Raw genomic sequence first — 20,203 nt, 5'->3', positions numbered from 1 at the left:
TTATCCCTTAATTGTAAAAAAAATATTAAATAGTACATAGTACATTCATAAAAAAACGTATCCCTTAATGTAATTTGCATTTTAAAATTTTAAATATAAAATTCAAAAATAGTGAAGAGATAAAAGAGTAGAATCTCTATACGTTTAATTTATTAAAATTGGATGGATTAATGAGATGCGTTAAAATATGAATCAAGAAAAAGAGTTAGAAAAATTTAAAAATTGTATAAAATATTTAAATTAACCAATAAATATTTTACTATTTCTAAATTAGTTAAAAAATAATTAATATTAATATTATGTATATATTAGTGAGATTTTGGTGATATTTTCATATTTTATCATGGAAACGTGGATTTACCTTTGAGGTCGATGTCAAATTTATGGAAACGTCGACGTGTATACTGGATATTTAGAAGGAATACTAAAAAAAAAAAATTATAATAGGTTTCTTTTTCTTTTTTTGAACAAAAAAAAATTATAATAGGTTTCTGTTTCTTCAAATGATAACATTTACTCTGTTTGTTGGATCAATCCCCGCTGGAAGGAATGACTTCGGAGAGGTGAGTTTCTTTCTTTTTTTCTGATGATTTAGGTTTCGAATCCGATAGTTTTATGTTAATCCCCCATTATTCACTTCATATCGGCCTAATCGATCCATCATCTACTGGAACTAATGCATTTTTGTTGCCCTAATTGAACATTAATCGCCATTTGAGATTGTTTCTACGAGTTCTCTCTAATCACTTTCACGGCCTATTTGCGATATTGCTGGTATTGGGGTAATTTGAGGAAGCAGAATACATATAACTATTTATGAATTTCCATTGCCATTTTTATGTTTCCGTTGAATGTTGAGTCTATTGATAGCTTTATATAATTGTAGGTTAAGGTTGGTGAGTCAGAATTAATTGTTGGACTGTATTCTTTTTGTTTTTAGGAAATTGTCGACTTCCATTTCTTTCTATTTGATCCAGGAAATACAAAAACTTGTAGAAAAAAAGTACTTAGGAGTATACAGCACTCATAAAAATCACTGAGTACGGTCCATTTTATATAACCACTGTTTGCTGTTTGCTGTTTGTAATTGCATATAGCAAGTGATTTGAAGATTACCGTTTTACTTCCAAACACCTAATTTATAACTATGTAATATACACAAAGTAGTAGTTAGAGAGAGTGTGTTTGGGATTGATGGTAGGATATGCAATTGAAAGTGGTTTGAAGATTGGATTACTGACTACCCTTTTACTTCGAAGATTGGATTACTGGCTACCTTTTTGCTTCCATGTTCAAGACGCCTAATTTATATAATAAGAGAACTATGTCTATATTCAGAGTACTTGTTTGTTGATTTTTGTTATGTGCAGTGGATGCTCGTCACGTAATTTCTTTAGGAATAACGAAATGACTGACCTAATGTGGACATCAAACATCGCCAAGATACTTGTGGAATTGATAATTGAACAAGTTCAGCGAGGAAGGAAAGAATTGGAATGGGGGTTTATATGTGATGAGTTCTGCTCGAGATCAAAATTTGATGTGGGATGAAGAACAATTGAAGCACCAATATGCTGTTATGAGAAAGCAGTACCTCATTGTGAAGTCGATATTCGATCGGGATGACTTCTCGTGGCATGAAAGTACTGGGATTATTGTGGCCACAGTGGCCACAGACGATGCCAGATTTATAGAGGTATCAGATTTTATTGTGATAGTTGTAGGCCACAGAGGAACTGTGGGTCGAATATATCGTACTATGTTCAACTCTAAACTCTGTATTGTTGTGATGGCTTATTTGTCCAAAAGGAGGAGAATCTTTATCTAACGTACGAAGATTTATGCAGAATTTTCTCCAATTCTGATGGTAAGTTGATCACTCGACTGATTTCAAACTCAAACTCGAGCATTTTTGTCGAGTCAACCTACTAAACTCAATGAAGTTGATCAATTTGCAGGTGGTCAAGAAACGAGTCAACCTACTAAACCTAATTCATCAAATAGTCGTAAAAGAGGGAGGAAGTCAGGAGATGATGCAACATATACAATGGCAGGGAAGAAATCAGGCGAGGATGCAACGTATACAATAGCAGATTGTATTAAAAGATTGGATGAAATTGCTAAAATGCATGGACTTGAAGAAGATATTTATTTTGGAGCTTTGGTACTGTTCAAGGAACCAAATGTCAGAGAGACCTTCCTCTCTCTCAAGGTAGACAAGTGCTGTAACTGGCTGCAAAGGAACGTTTGATATACCATCCCTCGATAGTTTCAATTGTTTCAAAATAAATTTATGGAAACTTCTTTTCCATTTCGCTCCTGTGAAAGTTCTATTAGATCTTACGAGGCAATTTTTGATGTTCATTAGGTGATGTAGCTGGAAGTTCAAATTCGACTGCAGGCAAATGCAAGGGCAACATGATTTTTTACTCCCATTGGCACCCAGTTTGCAGAGTCAAGACCAACCATCTAACTTTTGAGTCAATGTACAAAACATAATCTTGATCATATAGTTCTCATCAAATAAACATGATTTTTAGTGCTCATCAAATAAACATGATTTTTAGTGCGACATGAGAAACAAACATAAATTGAGATAATGATCAAATATGGTTTAGTCTCAATTACCGTTGAACTATACTCACTTTGGTAAATATGATTTAGGCCTTATTTATAGAAATGAAGATCATCGGTGCATTTTCCCCACATTCTACACTAATAGGGTTCATTCAAGTGCATATAATAAGTTTTTTGGAGAGGGAATTCGAACTCACGAAGTATATGCCAATTACCGTTGTCTATGCTGGCGATTCAAGTGCATAGTTACTGTAATTAGTCCATTTTTTATGTTTAATAAGGAGAAATAGAATCATTGTAGATGCTCCCAAGCAACTAATTGAGAGAAAATGTGTCACATTGGCTTAGTTTTGCTGGTATCTGTTTTCGAAATTCTAAAGGACCTGGAAGAAGATGATGAAAATAAAACTTTCACGTCTCATTCCCTAAAACCATAAGTTATATATAGCATATCACTATATCAGATTCTCACAAGATTAAACTTAATGAGACAGATGCAGGGACAAGAGGAGAGAAATGATCATGGTTCTTTTGGCGGGGCCTTCTTCGCAGCCTCTGCAGCTGCTTTTTCCGATTCAATCTCAGCGACAATTGCATCGATTTCAGCCTCGTCCAATTGTTTCAAACCATGTTCCTTTGTCATCACAGCAACCTCTATGTTCTTTCCTCCACTCTCAACAACCTACAAATTGAGTTCAGGAGTCCATGCAAGTAAGTCACTAATTATTACCATAGAAAAACATTCAAGAAATGCACCCAGCTCACACATTTGGTACATCAAGGGCAAATGTAAAATCAGATATGTTAACTCAAATGACCAATATTTTAAGGGCAGGTAGCCTGATTTATCAAGAATCAACGGAGTGAACCCGGAAGACATCAAGACTAAGCAATGGTTATAATGTTATACCTATTTTGGCCTTTCCAGTAGTTTGGAAATTCTTTCTGAAATAGTTTTCAATTTCCTACCACAAAAACTCCTTCAAAACATGTTTAGATAACTAATTTTTAAAAATGGACTTTTTTTTCCTGGTGTGTTCTCACAAGACCCACTTTTCCAAAACCTTCCTGAATTGTTCAAAACAACTTTTCGAATTGTCTCCTCATGTTTTAGACCCTCTTAGCAAAGAGCAAACTTCCAAGGGAAAGATCAAGAATACAACCAATGGAGAAGGAGAATAACTCGTGCAACCTATTAGTGGAATATTTTCTTACTATTACAATTTTGATGCTGAATAACGAAATTGGTCTCTAGGGTAAGGAATAACCAGTTAGGTATGCACTAATAGCCAAAGTCTTGACTGACTGACTTAAGATAGAGGGAAACACAGAGGACCACCAAAAAAAAAAAATAATAATAAAAAAAAAAGAGAACAAGCCCAACCATTTCAGGGACTACATAACAGCATGCTAGCTATATGCTATCATTGAGCATTAGATATAATACAACCACAACTCATTTTCTTGTGTACACATACTTCAATGGCAAATTAATTAGTTTTTATAGAATTCAAATATGTTAGACCTCCAATTAGAAAGGTTTATGTAAGGAAGGGCAAAAGGGGAATTGTGGAGGGTAGCCATGTTTCGAGTTAACTGTTTTACTGTTTTATTTGGTTTCTTTGTACTGGTGAAGTTACAACTTCCTTGGGTAGTTTTATGGTTTTTGTTGGTGTTTCTTTATTATGTTTGTTTTGGTTTGGTACAGACTGGATTATCTTGTGTATTTTGGTGTGTTTTATTAAAGAAGTGTGGAGAGTTAGATGACCCTCTCGAATAGGTCATCCTTTAGTTGATTTGTCTCGTGTTATTAAAGTTGTTCTTGATAGAAAACTCTATCAGAATCGTGCAAATTGTCAAAGTCTCATATAATCGAGTATCAGCCATTTCCAAACCCATCATCTCACCACACACTTCATGCAAACAAGAAAACTATGTCCAATAATTGGAGGCAAAAATCATGAACACAGAAATGGTAATTCCAAGTTCCAATCAAGAAATATCAAACACCCATTACTAGTCATAATCCAACAATTACTCAGAGTTCAGACACCATCAAAGGTTCTATTATCCAAGTAAACATTACATGCAAACCTTCAGTTTGTTAAATCATCAATCAACCTAAGGGCTTAGGCTTATAGGTTATGGTAAATTGAATTTTTTATAGATACCTTAACACCCCTTAGTCATGGGCTGGAGAGGACATGACATTACAAGAGGTTCGACAACACTTCTCTGACACCATGTTAAGTCACCAATCAACCAAAAAGTCTACATTTATGGATTATATGGATTATGATAAATTTAATATTGTATAGGTAGCTTAATAAGGAATAGAGTAGGTTAATATCAATAAATGAAAGTCAATCTTGAAGGAGAAAGTAAGAGGAACAAATATGCTAATGCTATAACAACTTGCCTCAAGTAATGCACGGATAGCAAGCTTCACAGTTTCTTGCCCTGAAGTCTCCTTATAGTTCTTCTCTAGAAAATTCCCTTATCGAATTCGAATTTCTCCCGGTGGCATTCGCTTTCCAAGACGAAAATGTCCCAGAAGGATCTGTCTGATACAAGGATGGAGCACCAGTGTAGGGATCAAACCCAATAATCAAGGTGGAAAGCCCAAATGGCCTCACTCCACCACTCTGTGTGTACTTCTGCTGAAGCCTTGCAATGTACCGCGTTATGTACTCAACGGTCACCGGATCCTCAACTGTAAGCCTGTGACTTTGGCACTCAACACGAGCCCTGTTGATCAGAACTCGTGCATCTGCTTTGAGCCCAGCACAAGCAAGTGCAATATGATCATCAAGATTCACAATCTTCCGAACTGATCTGCAAACAGTGCAATAAAGATGATACACCACAATCGCAATTGCAACCTAAAACTAGGTCAAATGAAACCCAATTCGAATGTCTACCAAAACCCATATCCTGATATCAACAACCTTGATGGAGAATCGATTCAAAGAGAGAGAGAGAGAGGGGGGGGGGGGACCTGGAATCTTGGAGCTTGGGGGTGGATTTCTTCTCGACGCCGAGAACGATGGTGTCGGAACCGCGAACGCCGACGGCGGCATTGCCCTTGCGGACGGCCTCGAGAGCGTATTCTACTTGAAAGAGATGGCCGTCCGGGGAGAACACTGTAATGGCCCTATCGTACCTCGCCATCTTCCTTCACTCTTTACTCTGCTTCTGATCTCCCTCTTTCGGTGTGAGTTTACAGAGCGAAATGAAGAAAATTTTGGAACTTGAAGAACAAGTTGTTAGCTCGTAGCTGCGCTTTTGGAGAAATATCTCTCTTTTTCTTTCTTAACAAGCAAATATTGTTTTTTTACTTTTGAATTAAAATTTTGGAGATTGGGTTGATTAGTCCCTAAATTTAGGTTAAATTAAAAATTAAAACTTTGATGGTAGTTTAGATTCCAAACTTTTTAAATATATGTCGACATTTCCATCAACATATTCATGTTTTCATGGTAAATCAACATTTCTATTATAGTACAAGAAAATCGACAAAATAAGAAAAATATCAACAAAATATCATTAATATATATGTAATATATTAAGATTAATTATTTTTAACTAATGTAGAAATAGGAAAATGTTTATTTGTTCATTTAAATATTTTTTACGATTTTTTTAATTTTTCTAATTTTTACAAAAATATCCATCGATATCGATATTTCCATGAAATTGAGACCTCGACATTTCCATCGACATCGACTTTTAAAACCTTGGTTTGGAAGAAGTTTTTTATTCTCGTAGTTTAAGATTTAAAAGTTTCAATCTAGTCGTTGTAGTGATTAATTTGGTTCTTATAGTTTAGATTTAGTTTTAATTTCAATCTAGGTATATTGTTAACTCGAAAATATTTATTTGCGTGCTTACCATATACTGTTTAAAAATTACTTAGTAGGATGATTTTGAATAAATAGAGTTACCACAACTCCAAGAATGTTAATGTTGACTGTTGAATTATGTTCAAATTAATAAAATATATGATTAAATACAAAACAAAAACAAAGAAGAAGAAGTCGGGATGTTATTAAAAACTTAAAGCTTTTTCATATATACTGTATTTTTCATCCACCACTAGTTGTGTCATCTTCTTTTCCTCTTCTTTTGAATTCTCTCTCTTTGTTAGTGATTATTTCCATAAGTTTTTTTACTTAAAGTTCATATGTTCATATTTTCTTACTTTTGTGAGATCCCCAATGTGGTGAACAAAAAAAACACCCAAATTTTTTAAGTGCTTCACTGAAAACGATTATAAAGAGGAGCTTATTTCCCCTCTTCTTATTGTTAGGATGGTCTTTCTTTACATCATTACTGGCTTTGTTATCTCACTACGACTAATTACAAAAAGTGGGAAAACTTTACCTCCCTTTCATCTCCCCCACAACAAAATATACAAAAACTTCTGGTACCAAATTTACACTCTTAACTGCTAACCATCAAACATAGAATCTGCATCCTCCCCGCAAATTCCTCGTCCAAATGGGCACTCTTGCACATTAAAGCTGCCTGCTCGGGTGCTCGTGACTATACAACGCCTTTGGACCCTTAAAGGCCTTCTTCTTCTACTGTTGTTCAGTTAGGAAGTGACTTCGTTTTGATTTGCAAAACCGAAACACCGAAAACCGAAAGTAAGCTTTACTGGGGAAGCTAGACTCTTCTTTTAGTGAGTGAAAGTATGGTGGATACCATCAGCTTATAGTCAATTGGCTTTGTTAGGTATGCATCCATTCCCACCTCCAAGCATTTGGCTTCGTCCGACGACATTGCGTGGGCTGTCAACGCTACAATCGGAACATGAAGCCTCGTTCCTGCTTCTAGCTTTCTAATTGCTTTTGTTGCTTCATACCCGTCCATCTTCGGCATCTGTTTTGGAAAAGAAGAAAAGTTCACAAGCTTCCTAAGTATATGAATTGAGATCATCAAAATCTTTTTGCTTCGATTCATTTTTTACTATCAATGACGATGTTACCTGAATGGAAGTTAGACGTTCATCTGGGATTGATTTAGGTACACTATCTATCAATCAAAGCAACACTAAAGTGCAAAGACAATATCATCTCAGTTTTGGTACTTACTTGGCAATCCATCAATATCAAATCATATCTTGTGGGACATTCCCTTCTTTGCTCTTCATCACTGAGCATGGCACTCAGAGCTTCTACAGCCTGCAACCCGTCTCCTGCCGTAATGACTGCGGCTCCCATCTTTTCAAGCATTATGGTCGTTACTCTTTGTAGAACCGGTGTATCTTCTGCAAGCAAAATGCGTAGCCCTTCAAGAGATTTCTGACCATGGACGTTCTTAGAATGTGATTCTCCTTGGCTCTTAGGATAGTTGCATCCCAAGTTCTGTCCATCAGATTCGGAACTTTCACAATGAGGCTTTGTTGAGTTTCGCCTCGCGTCACTGAGATCACTGGTTTTCATGTTACTCTCGCTCGAGTTTACACGAGTTAACTCAACCAAAGCTATCGTTAACAGGTGGAAATAGCGACTGACATGGTTTTGTCGCCATTGTTTCTTCTTCATGGTCATCTCGGACTTGAAATTTTGCGAACTTGGAGTTGGAATTACCAAGTTCATATACATCAGAATCATCAGAGCTTGCAGTTTCAAACTGAGTGGAATCAATTTCAAGACATTCGTGATAGTCCCCTTCTTTTGATGCAGTTCTTAGAGCATTTTTCTTCTGCAATTCAACATTTCTGTCCTTCATAACAGCTTCCATAATATGAACAATTTTTGCTTTGTAAAGTGATTTATTGTTCATTATAATGTGCCCTTTTCCCCGGAGCTCCATCTTTATGGCATTGGGCGTATCGTGGTTTAACATCCACGCAAATTTTGCTTTTCCAGAGTACTTGTCGAGGAAGTAAAGTTGGTCCTTCCAGATATCTGTGCTCAAGTCGAGTATCCCTATATCGGCGACGATGATGAATATTTGGCTTTTCATATCTTTAATTCTCATTAACTCCGCTCGTAACGGTTCACCTAGTGGATCCTGTGGACTAAATCCCTTTTTAGTTTCTGAACTTCTAGCATGAAAGAGTTCCTGAAGAATTAGTGTCAATTCATTCCACTCTGAGGCTTCTAAAGTGCGCAGTCTGATTTTACAAAGCCACTGCGATGTGATTAATCGACTCATGTTGCCACGGAGCGCAAGCAGTACCTGAATTTGCACACAAAACATCAATATTTACAAGCATGTGATTGTTGTTTTAAGAAATGAGACACGTCTGAAAATAAACCACACAAAAACAAGAGAAAAAATCGTTTTGAGTTGCTAAAGCATGTTTTCATTTTTACTTTCTGTTCTTGAAAAGAGAACTGCTTTTGAAAATAGCTCCATACTGATTGTTCTCGGAAGGTTTAACTGCCAAAATTTATATTTATCACTCAATTCTGATTAAATTTCTTCACTCACCACTGCATTATGTTTCGCAAAATCAAGTTGACAGTGATGATCCATGGAATCTACAGGCGTGCTGAGAACCAAAATAAAGTCGCATTAAAGTTCCCGGGCCGTTCTTCTTTACAACCTTGATTTCTCCACCCATCTTGTGAACCTATTATGAGCATCATATTCATTAGACGCAGTTGGAAAAACTCTTACTCCAATATGTTATGTACCTGATGATCTAAAGGCAAGAAACAACAATTTTGATGGATTTTCATCTCATTTATGATGAAAGGTCAGTGCAGACAAACTCACCAAGGTGCGTACGATGCATAGTCCAAGACCCGTACCACCGTGCCTGAAAAATGAAACATATTTAGAATTATGAATCACGGGATATGTAAAATTTTCTTTTTCGTTGTGATGGCTGAAGTATGAACTGTAACTATGCTAGACAGCATATTTAGGAGTTAAAACTTACATCTCGTCTATTATATTTGATCATTTGTGAATAGGGGAAGTAGTTTCTAATTACTTACGTTCGGGTTGTTGAGGGATCGGCTTGCTCAAAGCTTTCAAAAACAGACTCCCATTTGCTTGGATCAATCCCTATACAATGAGGAGAAAGTTTTCTTAGCATCTAGAAAGCAAGGAGAAAACATTGTCTCTCTCTCCATAATTTGTTTTCTTATCAAGTATTTCTCTGATTGGCTTTTGACATACCACAGCCAGTGTCATCAAGTTCAAACCACAAGGTCATTTTTTTATCTTTCTTGCAGGCATTCTTTGTAGGGTCTCCATGTTTCATCTTTGTCCGATTAGGAAACCGTGATTTCTTCTGATCAATACAAAACTTCCCTGTTTCGTTAAGAGTATTAGAGGTCTCGCACCACCCTCGAAGAATGATGTGACCAGCTGCAAGACATTTGAAACAGTCAATCCAAGTATGGTTCTTTAGAACACAACAACGTTGCAATTGTGATTAGCAACACTGATAATAATAAAAGGAACACACTTACCAGTTGTGAATTTTATAGAATTGTTGATCAAATTCGTGAATATTTGTACAACTCGACCTGAGTCTCCTCGGACTAATTTTGGCATATCATCTAAAAGAAGAGTACCATATATTAGCATTGCACAAATTGTATCAATTTGGCTAGTGCTTATTAATCATACCAGAGAGATCCAACACAGTCTCCACATTGTGGTTAATGCATTGCACAGAGAACATATCGACAAGCCCTTCAAGTTCTCGTCCCAGATCAAACTCTGCATCTTCCAAAACCAGCTTTCCGGATTCAACCTGTGAGATTATTGAAATAATAATAATTAGGCTACGATCTTTCGCACCATAGTAGAATCAACGAAGCAAGTTTGTATTACCTTGCTTAGATCTAGAATGTTGTTGAGAAGTCGGAGTAGAGCTGTCGAGCATTTTCTAATCTGAGTAACAGTCGCAAATTGTTCGTTATTGAGACAGTCGTCACACATAAGAATGTCCAGCAGTCCGATTACTGCAGCCATCGGCGTCCTCAGCTCATGACTGCAATACCATGAGGCGGCAAGCAATTGTCAGTGAAGCACAAACTTTGGATATAACATATATCTCTGGGTCAAACTTAAGTGATTGTGAGTACAAAATCTCGCTCTCTCTAGCCCTTCAACATTGTTCTTGACACATATGAGCGAGACAAACGCCTCATTGTGCTATACATTAAGGTCATTAGGACACTTTTCCATCGTTTTAAATCAACTCACCTCATATTTGCAAGAAACTGACTCTTGTAATTACTAGATGCCTCTGCCCTTCTTCTTGCATCGAGATGGCTTATTAGTTCTGCTCTTAGTTTCATTTCCTTAGATACTCCTTTTGTCAGAATCAAAATGCATAGACATCCAATAATTAAGATGCATAAGGATGCAGAAATCAGTATAACCAATGTTTTGAAAGCTCTCTCATCTACCTTTCCCATTATGTATTGTCTAGGAATGATGACAACCCCCACCTACAAAATACCAAAACAAAGTTCAGCATACGTAAATATTCGACCAGAAGTTAGTCGATTGATAGATGGATGAAACTTACAATAGGAAGCCTCTTCAGATTAAGAAAAAATGAGTCAATGTAATATTGCTGATCGCCAAGCTTGACATTCTCTTCATGGACCTCATGACCTGGAGGAAAATTGTTTCCAGAGGTTTTCTGTAACCACTCGGCTCCTAGTCGAATCACGTCATCCTGAGAATCAGCAGCCATCATAAGCTTTGGACCTCTTGACGTATTTGTTAACAGGGGAGCATTTGCTGATGTAGCAAGCAAGTAGCCCTCTTGAGAGGTTAGATAAATATGTCCACTATGGAACTCAACAAGCTCCTTCATCAGTTGGCCCACGCTATAAAGTGCAGTCGTAACGCCCACCACTGCAACTATGCTTTCATTTGAAGCATCAGAAACAGGAAGAGCCGCTGAAAGCAATGGTGTATCCATGTACTTGCTCACAGTGACATGCCATGAGGCAACACCATCTGCCACCTGTGAAATGCCAGGAATATTAATCAAGTCCTCCGGTGGGATCTGCCTCGCTTTCCCGATCTTCTCACCACTAACAGGATCAAGCGGTTCCCGGTACCATTTTGCAGAAACATTGCCATGTATGGGTGGGTCTGACCACCCATCGCCTGACGACAACCGATTGATATCATACGATTGAGTGGCACTGATGGAATAGTTTGCAAGATCGGAGTAAATATAAAACGTATTGTTGCTTCTATGATCTCGATGGAATGCCTGGACAAAGCCATTCTTGTAATTGATAGTTATGGCATTAAGAGCTTTTCGACTCGCAAACAACGCCCACGTCACGTCCCTCATTGATTCATACAACTAGAGAAAAGGACAGACATTTGAAACATGATCTCAAAGCCAAAAGTATGAAGGAAATCAGGCAAGGGATAAGCAAATAACCTCAACTTGCTCTGCTTGATTCGCAGGCTTGCTGTACTTCCTCATTACATATTCTGTGAGCTTAACTTGAGCTGTGGTTATTTCAGCTGTGGAATTCAAGACACCCCACATCCGTAGGATCGGGCGCTGCAGCAGTTCGTGGCGTAGACCGTATGCTAAGCTGTCCAGTGACTGTGCTGTATAGCTCTTTGTGAAATGCCACGTGAGTATTGTCAGCAGCCCAATCAAAATAGCTAGCATCACCTGCATGTAATGTAATTAATCATCACTGCCAATACCAGTGGTAGTGCACTGTCAAGATTTATCATAATCAAGCTGAAAGGCACTGATATGTAAAACTAGAAGCCAATTATGAATCGTGATCTACAGACTTTTGGGGTTAGAGGTGAGAATCAGAAGAAAGTTATAAAAATGTATAAATGAAGGTAAGAGTTTTCGTTGGGTCCAATACATAAGATTGTATAAATGGAAAACCAAACAACTGCAGTGAATCACAGGTGGATGAGAGAAGAAACACTGTATTATAACTGATCAGATCATTTCACTAGTGGAGGAGATTAGTTTTGAGCTTGAATGAGTTTTAGATCATTTATGGAAAGGAAGACTAACCATTATGGCAAGGCGAGCAACAAAGACACTGTAGTAAGAAGAGAGACAATGAGAACTTGCATATTGAAACTCTTGCTGTTCAACATCTCTGTGAAAGATTCTTCTGCTGTGAGGGGCTGCGTTTCTTCTCAGAGAAGTTGCAAGGCCAGAAATCCTACAAAACACCTTCCTCAAGGGAGTTGACATTGGAGAGATGAGAGTTGAAGAAGAAGAAGATTCAGAACTTTCAGAGGGGGTATCCTCTTCTGCCATTAATACTAAGCTATAAAAAAATAAACATTTTTGCAGAAAGGGTCTGGTTTTGGTGTAAATCTGAGTGTATGTGTCAAGAAGAGAATGTGTGCAATTGGGTGGAGGGTTTTTAAATATACTGCTCCCTATGTCACCTCCCACTTTTTCAAGGCAGAGTTTTCTTTTTTTCCAAAGTGGCAAAGGAGGTGGTGGGTTTTATTCCTCATCCCATAGTCTTCCACTGTCACTTATCTTCTCCTTTATCCCATTACTATATTTTAAATTGGTTAAAAAACACTTCGGTTGGTGTAATCACCCTATCTAAATTTTAATAAAGTAACAATTTAATCCTAAACTGAATAGTTTCTAAATTTTAATATAATAACGATTTAGTCCTAAACTATAGTATGTAATAATTTAGTCCTTATATTTTAAATTGTAACAATTTAATTCTTATCGTAAAAAATTCTATAATATGAAGTATCGATTTTTATTATTTAACAATTTAGTCCTTATAATTTATAGTGAAGTTTGGTCTCATATTGTTAATTTCATAAGTTTTTACATGATAAGGATTAAATTCTTACAAAGAAACTAAATTGTTACCTAAAAAGTTTAAAGACTAAATCATTATAAATTTAAAAGTATAAGAACTAAATCATTTTCATTAAAGTTGAAGAACTAAATAGTCAGTTGAATATCAAATTCACACCCCAATAAGTTGCAGATCACAAAAAGCTGGGGAAAATAGAAACTAATAGCCAAAAGATGAAGCACAGATTTCATTCAAATAAACAATGAAGAGAAAGGGAACATAATTTGTTGAAATGATTCTGTAGAGCCCCAAAAAGGGGAATTCTCTTCTCCCTTAGAAACCCAATTAGCTGTTGGGGGGTTTTTAAGATTCTGGGATATCAACAAAATACGTGTCTGATTATCAATCTCCTCTTTAAACCAATAATAAAAAACTAAAAAGAAGGGTCCAAAACTGCGCCAATTTGCCACACAACTTTTGACTTTAAGAAAAAGATGGGGGATGGCACCGCCATGCTTCAACTTCAAGTATCGCCATTGGTTCATATTTGGGAAGGACTTCAAGAAACCTAGAATCAAAATGGAGTAAAGAAAAAGAAGAGGCAAACAACTTTTTACCTAAGATGATCCAGATTTCTTCACATTTTCCCCTTTTTGTAATGCGCAATGATGCTCCTCTCGATTCTGTCGGCAATGGGCTGCATCTGTGGCGATTCGTTTGGGGGAAAAATATATATATAGAAACCCTTGAAGGGTTTGGAAATGGAAGTGGGAAGAAGTGGGATTTCGATTTCTGAAAATGTATCCTTTTGGGGAAGAAGAATAAGAGGTGAGAATTGTTGGAACTGGAAGGAGTAGGCATTTTCTTTTTGTTGTTTAGTTTCCCAGTTGGAAATTTTTGCAGGCAGTTTGCTGCTGATCTTTGAATTTGGGTGGAATTCCCCATTTGCAAGAGAAAACTAGCAACGTCACTGCAACTATTTGCAGCACTAGAACAAATGTCCGTAAACCAGGGTGTTAAATTTCCATTGTTGCTATAACACAACCCTTGTGGATGGAGGTTGATAACATCTCTTCATTTAGTAGTCTTGGTAAATCCTCATCATTGATGAACAAGTGTAAGCTAATGTTTCATCGATTCTACCGACTAGAGTCTAGTCGGTGTTGTGCATGCCATGAAAAAACTAAAATTTGTGAAGATCCGTTGTTAATGTGTTCTGTTTTATTTCTTCATGAAGCATAACTATAATTGGTTGTGAATCTTAGTGTGGTTCATAAAAAAACAACACTTTTTAATAACATTTTCATATATATTCATTGATTTGATATTGACACAGGAGTGAATCGATATTTCTATATATTTATGAGTTTGGTATTGACACGAAGGACGAGTCCACGTCTAAAATAATCAACCAAATATGTTCATTATCATTAGGTTGGAGTTTCATAATGAATGATGAGAATTTATAGAGAAAATATTAAATGGGTTTTGGTTTTGACTTTTATATGTGATATTTGTTTCATTCCACTTTTCGAATCATATCCAATCTAGTTGAAACAGCTCGCAAAATTCAATAACTTTCTTTACTTCATTGTCCTCAACTAAAATAATATATTTATTCATTACATAGTTGAATATTAGCATAGGTAGTACTCAACTACCTAACAATAATATTAGATATTTTCTCTCGATAACCTACAACTACAATATATCTTTTATAAAACAAAAATGTTTGTCACGTAAAGATGATATAGCTAAAAGAAAAAAAATTAGTATTTATTTTTTTGTGTGTGGAAGTTCAAATTCAATATCTTTTAGTCAGACATATATAACTTAATCACTTAAGATTGACATAAAAACATATTAGTCAGTGCAAAGGAAAAAAAAAAGTGAAATGTGAGATGTGTGATGTGTGATGTATTTTTTTTTTAATTTTTTAATTTTATTTTTTTGAATGGACACCAAGAGAGTTTTGGGAGATTTTAGGGAGCCAACTTAGAGTTTTATTCATTATTCATTATGGGTTGGGAATGACAAATTAAAGGGTCCTATGTGACCTAATTTTTTATATTTGTTATTTCTTAGTGGAATATGGCCTCCATGCAATCAAATTATAAACTATATGCTCTATTTTACTTTTCTAATTTTTCTTTTATGAAGTTGTCAAAATCCTATTCTAAAATTTTACCATATATGGGTAGCAATTAAATCTACAGTCAATATTAATATAGCTCAATAATAAATGACACATACTTCTTTTATTGAGGTCGGAGGTTCAAACTTATATACTTCCAATTTGTTGTACTAAAAAATTTTCATTGTTGTAACTCGTTATTAGTAAGATTTGATGACGAAGACTTTTGTTAGTTTGAAAGTGTAATTATTACTTTGAGGGTGTAACAACTCTAATGTTAATTTTTACAAATCAATATTTAACTAGATATATAAAAATTGATCAATTTGTGTCACATTCGTTCAAATGTGTCCGAATATGACACATCCCCTAATTTGTACTAGCTCTTCTTAGCTTAGGTTATATAATGTTGGAAAAAAAATCCTCTCAAGAAATTTCCCCGCTGATGTAAGAGCTCGACTTAGGTACAATAAGTTCTTTATCCAAGCATTGAGAAATATGGGAATGGAGATTCGAACCTTTGATCTATAAGGATGTTGAATTGAACTTAGGTTGCCACCTTACATGGTACTAGTTTCTTACCATGTGCCATGCACATTTATGTACGTGTATATATATAATAATTTTCACTATAAAATACAAATATAAACTAATTAAATCTAATATGATACGATTTATAATTTTATTAATAAGTGAAATTAATTCATATTATTTTTTAATATAGTTTAGACATTTTTAATTCTAATATATTCATTTAGTTTGAGAGAATAATAGTAACTCAAAGTTGGAATACATATAAATATGCTGGACTTGCAAGGTATGCAAACAAAGTCCCACATTAATTAGTGAAAAATGGGTGATTCATGGTATATAAGAAAAGACAATTATCTCCATTGAAATGAGGTCTTTCCGTGAAACCAAAAGCAAACATGAAGGTTATACCTAAAGTAGACAATATCATATCATTGTGGAAATATTCAGAGCACGAGGTTACCTAAATGTACCATTTGTTAGACTGAAATTAGTTCTTGGAAGTGATCATTTTCCTAATAGATTCAATCTTTTACAACTTAGAATCCAACAAAACCTCATCACAAAATGATAGAATTGAATTTACTTGCCCACATTCTATTAGATAAGAAAACATAAAAAGATGATTACACTTGTGAGTAATTAATGAGCTTAATTATAACTTTTTTGAAGTAATGCATTCTTAGTATTGACAAAGACAGGTATAGGGCCTAACAATAATAATAATAATAATAATACAATATATTAATGAAGTTTTGGTATGTGGGAGTGCATTATAAATTTATAATTAAGTGGCTTGACTTACCAAAGTTGAGCCTCTAGAACTCCATTTTTGTGCACTTGTGCTCCACTTTTATCCTTTCTTATTCTTATGTTTCCCTAATGCTTAATCCTTTATTTAGTCATGGCTTCTGCAATGTGCATACAATTTGCTTATGACTCATTTATTTTTGTTCATCTTATCCTTCTCTAACCCATTATCACTTCCTTCCAATTCGACATTTTTTCTTTCGATTAGTGATGATTCAATTGGAAATTTTTGATTCGTTGATTTAAAATTTTTCAGCTGTATATGTTGATGACTTGATTGGAAAAAAAAAAACAACAAAAATCTACTTGATTTAAGATTTTTATTTATGATCCAAATGAATTTTTGGAGGAAAAAGAATTAACAACTTTTTGTTAACCAATGTTGATGGCTAAACTTGTAAAATAGAGTTAAGGTTTCTATATCTATTTATTCAGACATACATCTTCTAATTTAATCTAATATTCTCTACACCCACATGTTGTTGTTGTTGAACTCAAAATAAAAAATAAAAAAAATCATATTTTCACTTAGAATTCAATCTTTATTAAGACGTATACCTTAAATGTAGCCACGTCACCCATGTTGAACCAAAAAAAGTTCATATTTTTACTTGGAAACTTAATCTTTATTGAAACCTATACCTTAACATAGCCACTTGTTTGCTAATAAAACATTTAAAACCATCTTTCTACTCCTAATTTGCTTAAATAAAAGTACTATTATAAGAAAAGTTAATTTATAATATTGACTCAATATTTTCTTTGGATCTTGAGAGATAGTGGCACAACTGTCTCAAGGTTTTGATCAACATTTGTGATCTTTAAGAAAAAGAAAATGGCCAATGTTTGATAATGAAAGGACTATGGTGCATGTTTAGTAGCATTCATACAACTTTTTACATTTTCTTGGTCATATTTTCACTTTTTTTTTAATGGTATTCACTTTGCAGTTATTATATTAATCATTTTGGTTTAAGATTTTAAAATAAGTGGTGATTTAACTCAATACTCTTTTGTCTTCATATTTTAATAAAGATAGAATTTAAAAAACAGCAAAAGGGGTTAGGGGAAAAGTTCATCTCATGCTGTAGTTGAATTCCTCCTGAGCAATAGCTGGATAAAAAGATGTTATCTTAAATAATACATAGGAGAGGATCAATGAAGAAAGGATGTCATAAAGTATATAATTTCTCTTTTCCCGAACACGATACACAATTTATTCTTCAAATAGCTACTTTTAGATATGTTGCACCTCTACTTAAGTTTTGTAGACGTTGGACACGTCTAACAACTTATAAAGAAGAGATATCGTTTGAGTTTTTTGACTTGTATTATTGCAGCATTTACCAAAGCGACTCTGATAATCGAATTAGGAGACTATGATGACAAATAAAGAGAGAATATATAAAGAGAAATTCAAAGATTGAGAATATATGTAACTGAGCTTTGGTGCAAATAGCTAAGAGAAAAAGAAAAACCAAAAAAGAAGAATGAGATATAAAGAGAAATTCCAAGGTTCATTTCACCAAATGTATTACAGTGAAATCAAGAGATATGATTCCAAATGCCCTTGGAGTGGATCTGATATAATTTGGAAGAGATTGCACAAATCTTAAAGAGACATAACTTCATTTCTAACCCAAAATTCTTCAATATCTCACCAAAAGGGGAAAAAAAAAAAGTGAAAACCCAAAATTCTTCACATTTCAAGGAAAAAAAATACTAATCAAACAAGACATAAAGAAGTCAGAATCTTGGCTTAGTGGGTAAGAATAGTCTTAATTTGCATTGGATGTTCCCTCTTATGGAAAGGAGCATTTGATTCGATACTTAAATAATTTTATAGAGCAAAAAGGATTCTAAGATAATAGAATTAACCTATCAAACATTGACCCAATGATTAAAATGGAGAATGGTAAATTAAAGATTAAATTTTTTAGTACAACAATTGTGGGCATGGGAGATCGAACCTCCGACTTCGAGGAAAGAAGTTAGGTGCCTTACTTGTTGAACTAAGCTCACGTTGGCGGTAAATTAAAGATCAAATTACAAGTTTGGTCATTGAAGTCTAGGTTGTGTTGATTTAGTCCTTGTACTAAATTTCTATACTGCCAAAATTGTGTCTATCTTGACCCTATAAGGGTCTAATAAGTCTTCGAACTTCCAAAGTCCATAAGATTCGTTAAACTAATGAATTAATGACAATGACCAATTAAATGTGAAATAAACACAACTCTAAAAGTTCAATGAACTAGATAGATAATCCTAAAAGTTTAGAGACCAAACATATAATTTAACCAATGTGAAAATGCTTTAGAGAAACATAAAAAGATTACAATGGCCTACCTACTTAGGATATTAAATATCTAAAAAATAATTGTTCTGTAAGGTTAAATCCAAACGTGCATAAGCTAATTTGGACTGTTTTTTCTGAAGAAAAGAGAAAAAAGAAAAAGAAAAATTTGTGGTGTACAATCAAGGGAGATAGAAGCACATTAAGATCTAGTGGTCCAATTAACAAAGGAAGTTTTTGGTGTAATAGTTTTCAGAAACAAAAAGGTTGAGTAAAGTTCTTGGCCAGAAACAAATAAAAAAGGAAGTGGAGGAGCATTCCAATTTTCAATAGCAACTGGCTTAGAAATTAGCTGGTTCTTCTGAAGTACCAACCTTTTTATACTATTTCCATTTGCTGTGTTAGAGTTTTGCTAGATGTCCAAAACCCACTATCTAACAATGTCATGCCACCATCATACCAGAAAAATATTCTATAATATTACCAAGCAATCCCAGATCAAGTTGTTGGAACAACAAGACAAGAAGTTAATTCTTTATCTTAAAGAAACAATAATGATATTAAAGCCCAAAATCCTACCTGCCACAAGATGGAGGAAGATCCTGAAGGATGTTTATCTTCAAGAAAATGATTTGGAAAGCTTTTGTCCTACCTACCCAGTGGGCTGCCCATCATAAAGTTGGCCTAATAATCAAGGGGAAGGGAACAATCAGTACAATCAAATATCTTTTAAGTCAAGAGTTCAAATCATGCTGGCCATCTATCTAAATTTCTAGACATCAAACAATTTTTCGATGGCATTGTCATTAATTGAGGTGAGCACAATAACCTGGACAAATATCTTTAAGTTATGAGTTCAAATCGTACTAGCCACTTATCTCAAATATTAATATGAATTTCTAGTTTTATGACATTAATCATGATGTGCAAAATGGCCCAAACACTTGCTATTATAAAGAGAACACGGGCAATGAATTTCCTGCAGTCACTTGGTTGGAAAACTGGCAGCTTATGACCACTATTTACTGCCTTATATCAAGGGAGGGAAAAAGTTTCTCCACTTTTTGGGGCTCTTGATGGGGAAAAAGAACCATCGAT

The 20,203-nt window shown here is 34.8% G+C and overlaps 3 protein-coding genes across 4 annotated transcripts; 1 reads left to right on the top strand and 2 right to left on the bottom strand.

The window, feature by feature from the left end:
• The first annotated feature begins 426 nt into the window (after positions 1-426).
• LOC111014759 (uncharacterized) lies at positions 427-2,572 on the top strand. Of its 2 annotated transcripts, XM_022289573.2 has the most exons (5): positions 427-563; positions 1,371-1,696; positions 1,810-1,867; positions 1,959-2,212; positions 2,369-2,572. In XM_022289573.2, exons 2-5 carry the CDS (start codon positions 1,514-1,516, stop codon positions 2,375-2,377), a joined length of 504 nt encoding a protein of 167 aa, XP_022145265.2. In that variant the 5' UTR covers positions 427-563; positions 1,371-1,513; the 3' UTR covers positions 2,378-2,572. The 2 variants fall into 2 exon arrangements, with proteins under 2 accessions (XP_022145265.2, XP_022145264.2); XM_022289572.2 differs by having other exon boundaries at positions 1,959-2,572.
• A 402-nt stretch (positions 2,573-2,974) lies between these two features.
• Positions 2,975-5,881, bottom strand: LOC111014881 (proteasome subunit alpha type-7). Its single transcript, XM_022289742.2, is given in 4 exon segments — positions 2,975-3,259; positions 4,997-5,068; positions 5,070-5,412; positions 5,576-5,881. Coding segments are annotated over 4 exon segments (750 nt in total). The 5' UTR covers positions 5,749-5,881; the 3' UTR covers positions 2,975-3,097.
• Positions 5,882-6,800: 919 nt separating this feature from the next.
• On the bottom strand, positions 6,801-13,944 carry HK1 (histidine kinase 1). Its single transcript, XM_022289662.2, is given in 15 exon segments — positions 6,801-7,461; positions 7,674-8,066; positions 8,068-8,766; positions 9,022-9,093; positions 9,095-9,163; positions 9,310-9,352; positions 9,534-9,603; positions 9,718-9,909; positions 10,014-10,103; positions 10,174-10,300; positions 10,381-10,540; positions 10,756-11,003; positions 11,084-11,881; positions 11,963-12,205; positions 12,572-13,944. Coding segments are annotated over 15 exon segments (3,672 nt in total). The 5' UTR covers positions 12,824-13,944; the 3' UTR covers positions 6,801-7,245.
• Positions 13,945-20,203: the final 6,259 nt, after the last annotated feature.

Source organism: Momordica charantia (assembly GCF_013281855.1).
Source record: "Momordica charantia cultivar OHB3-1 chromosome 10 unlocalized genomic scaffold, Mcharantia_2.0 BLBB01000010.1, whole genome shotgun sequence".
Taxonomy (NCBI): Eukaryota; Viridiplantae; Streptophyta; class Magnoliopsida; order Cucurbitales; family Cucurbitaceae; genus Momordica; species Momordica charantia.
The sequence above is the reverse complement of the archived record's forward strand: the minus strand, read 5'-3'. Positions and strand labels throughout refer to the sequence as shown.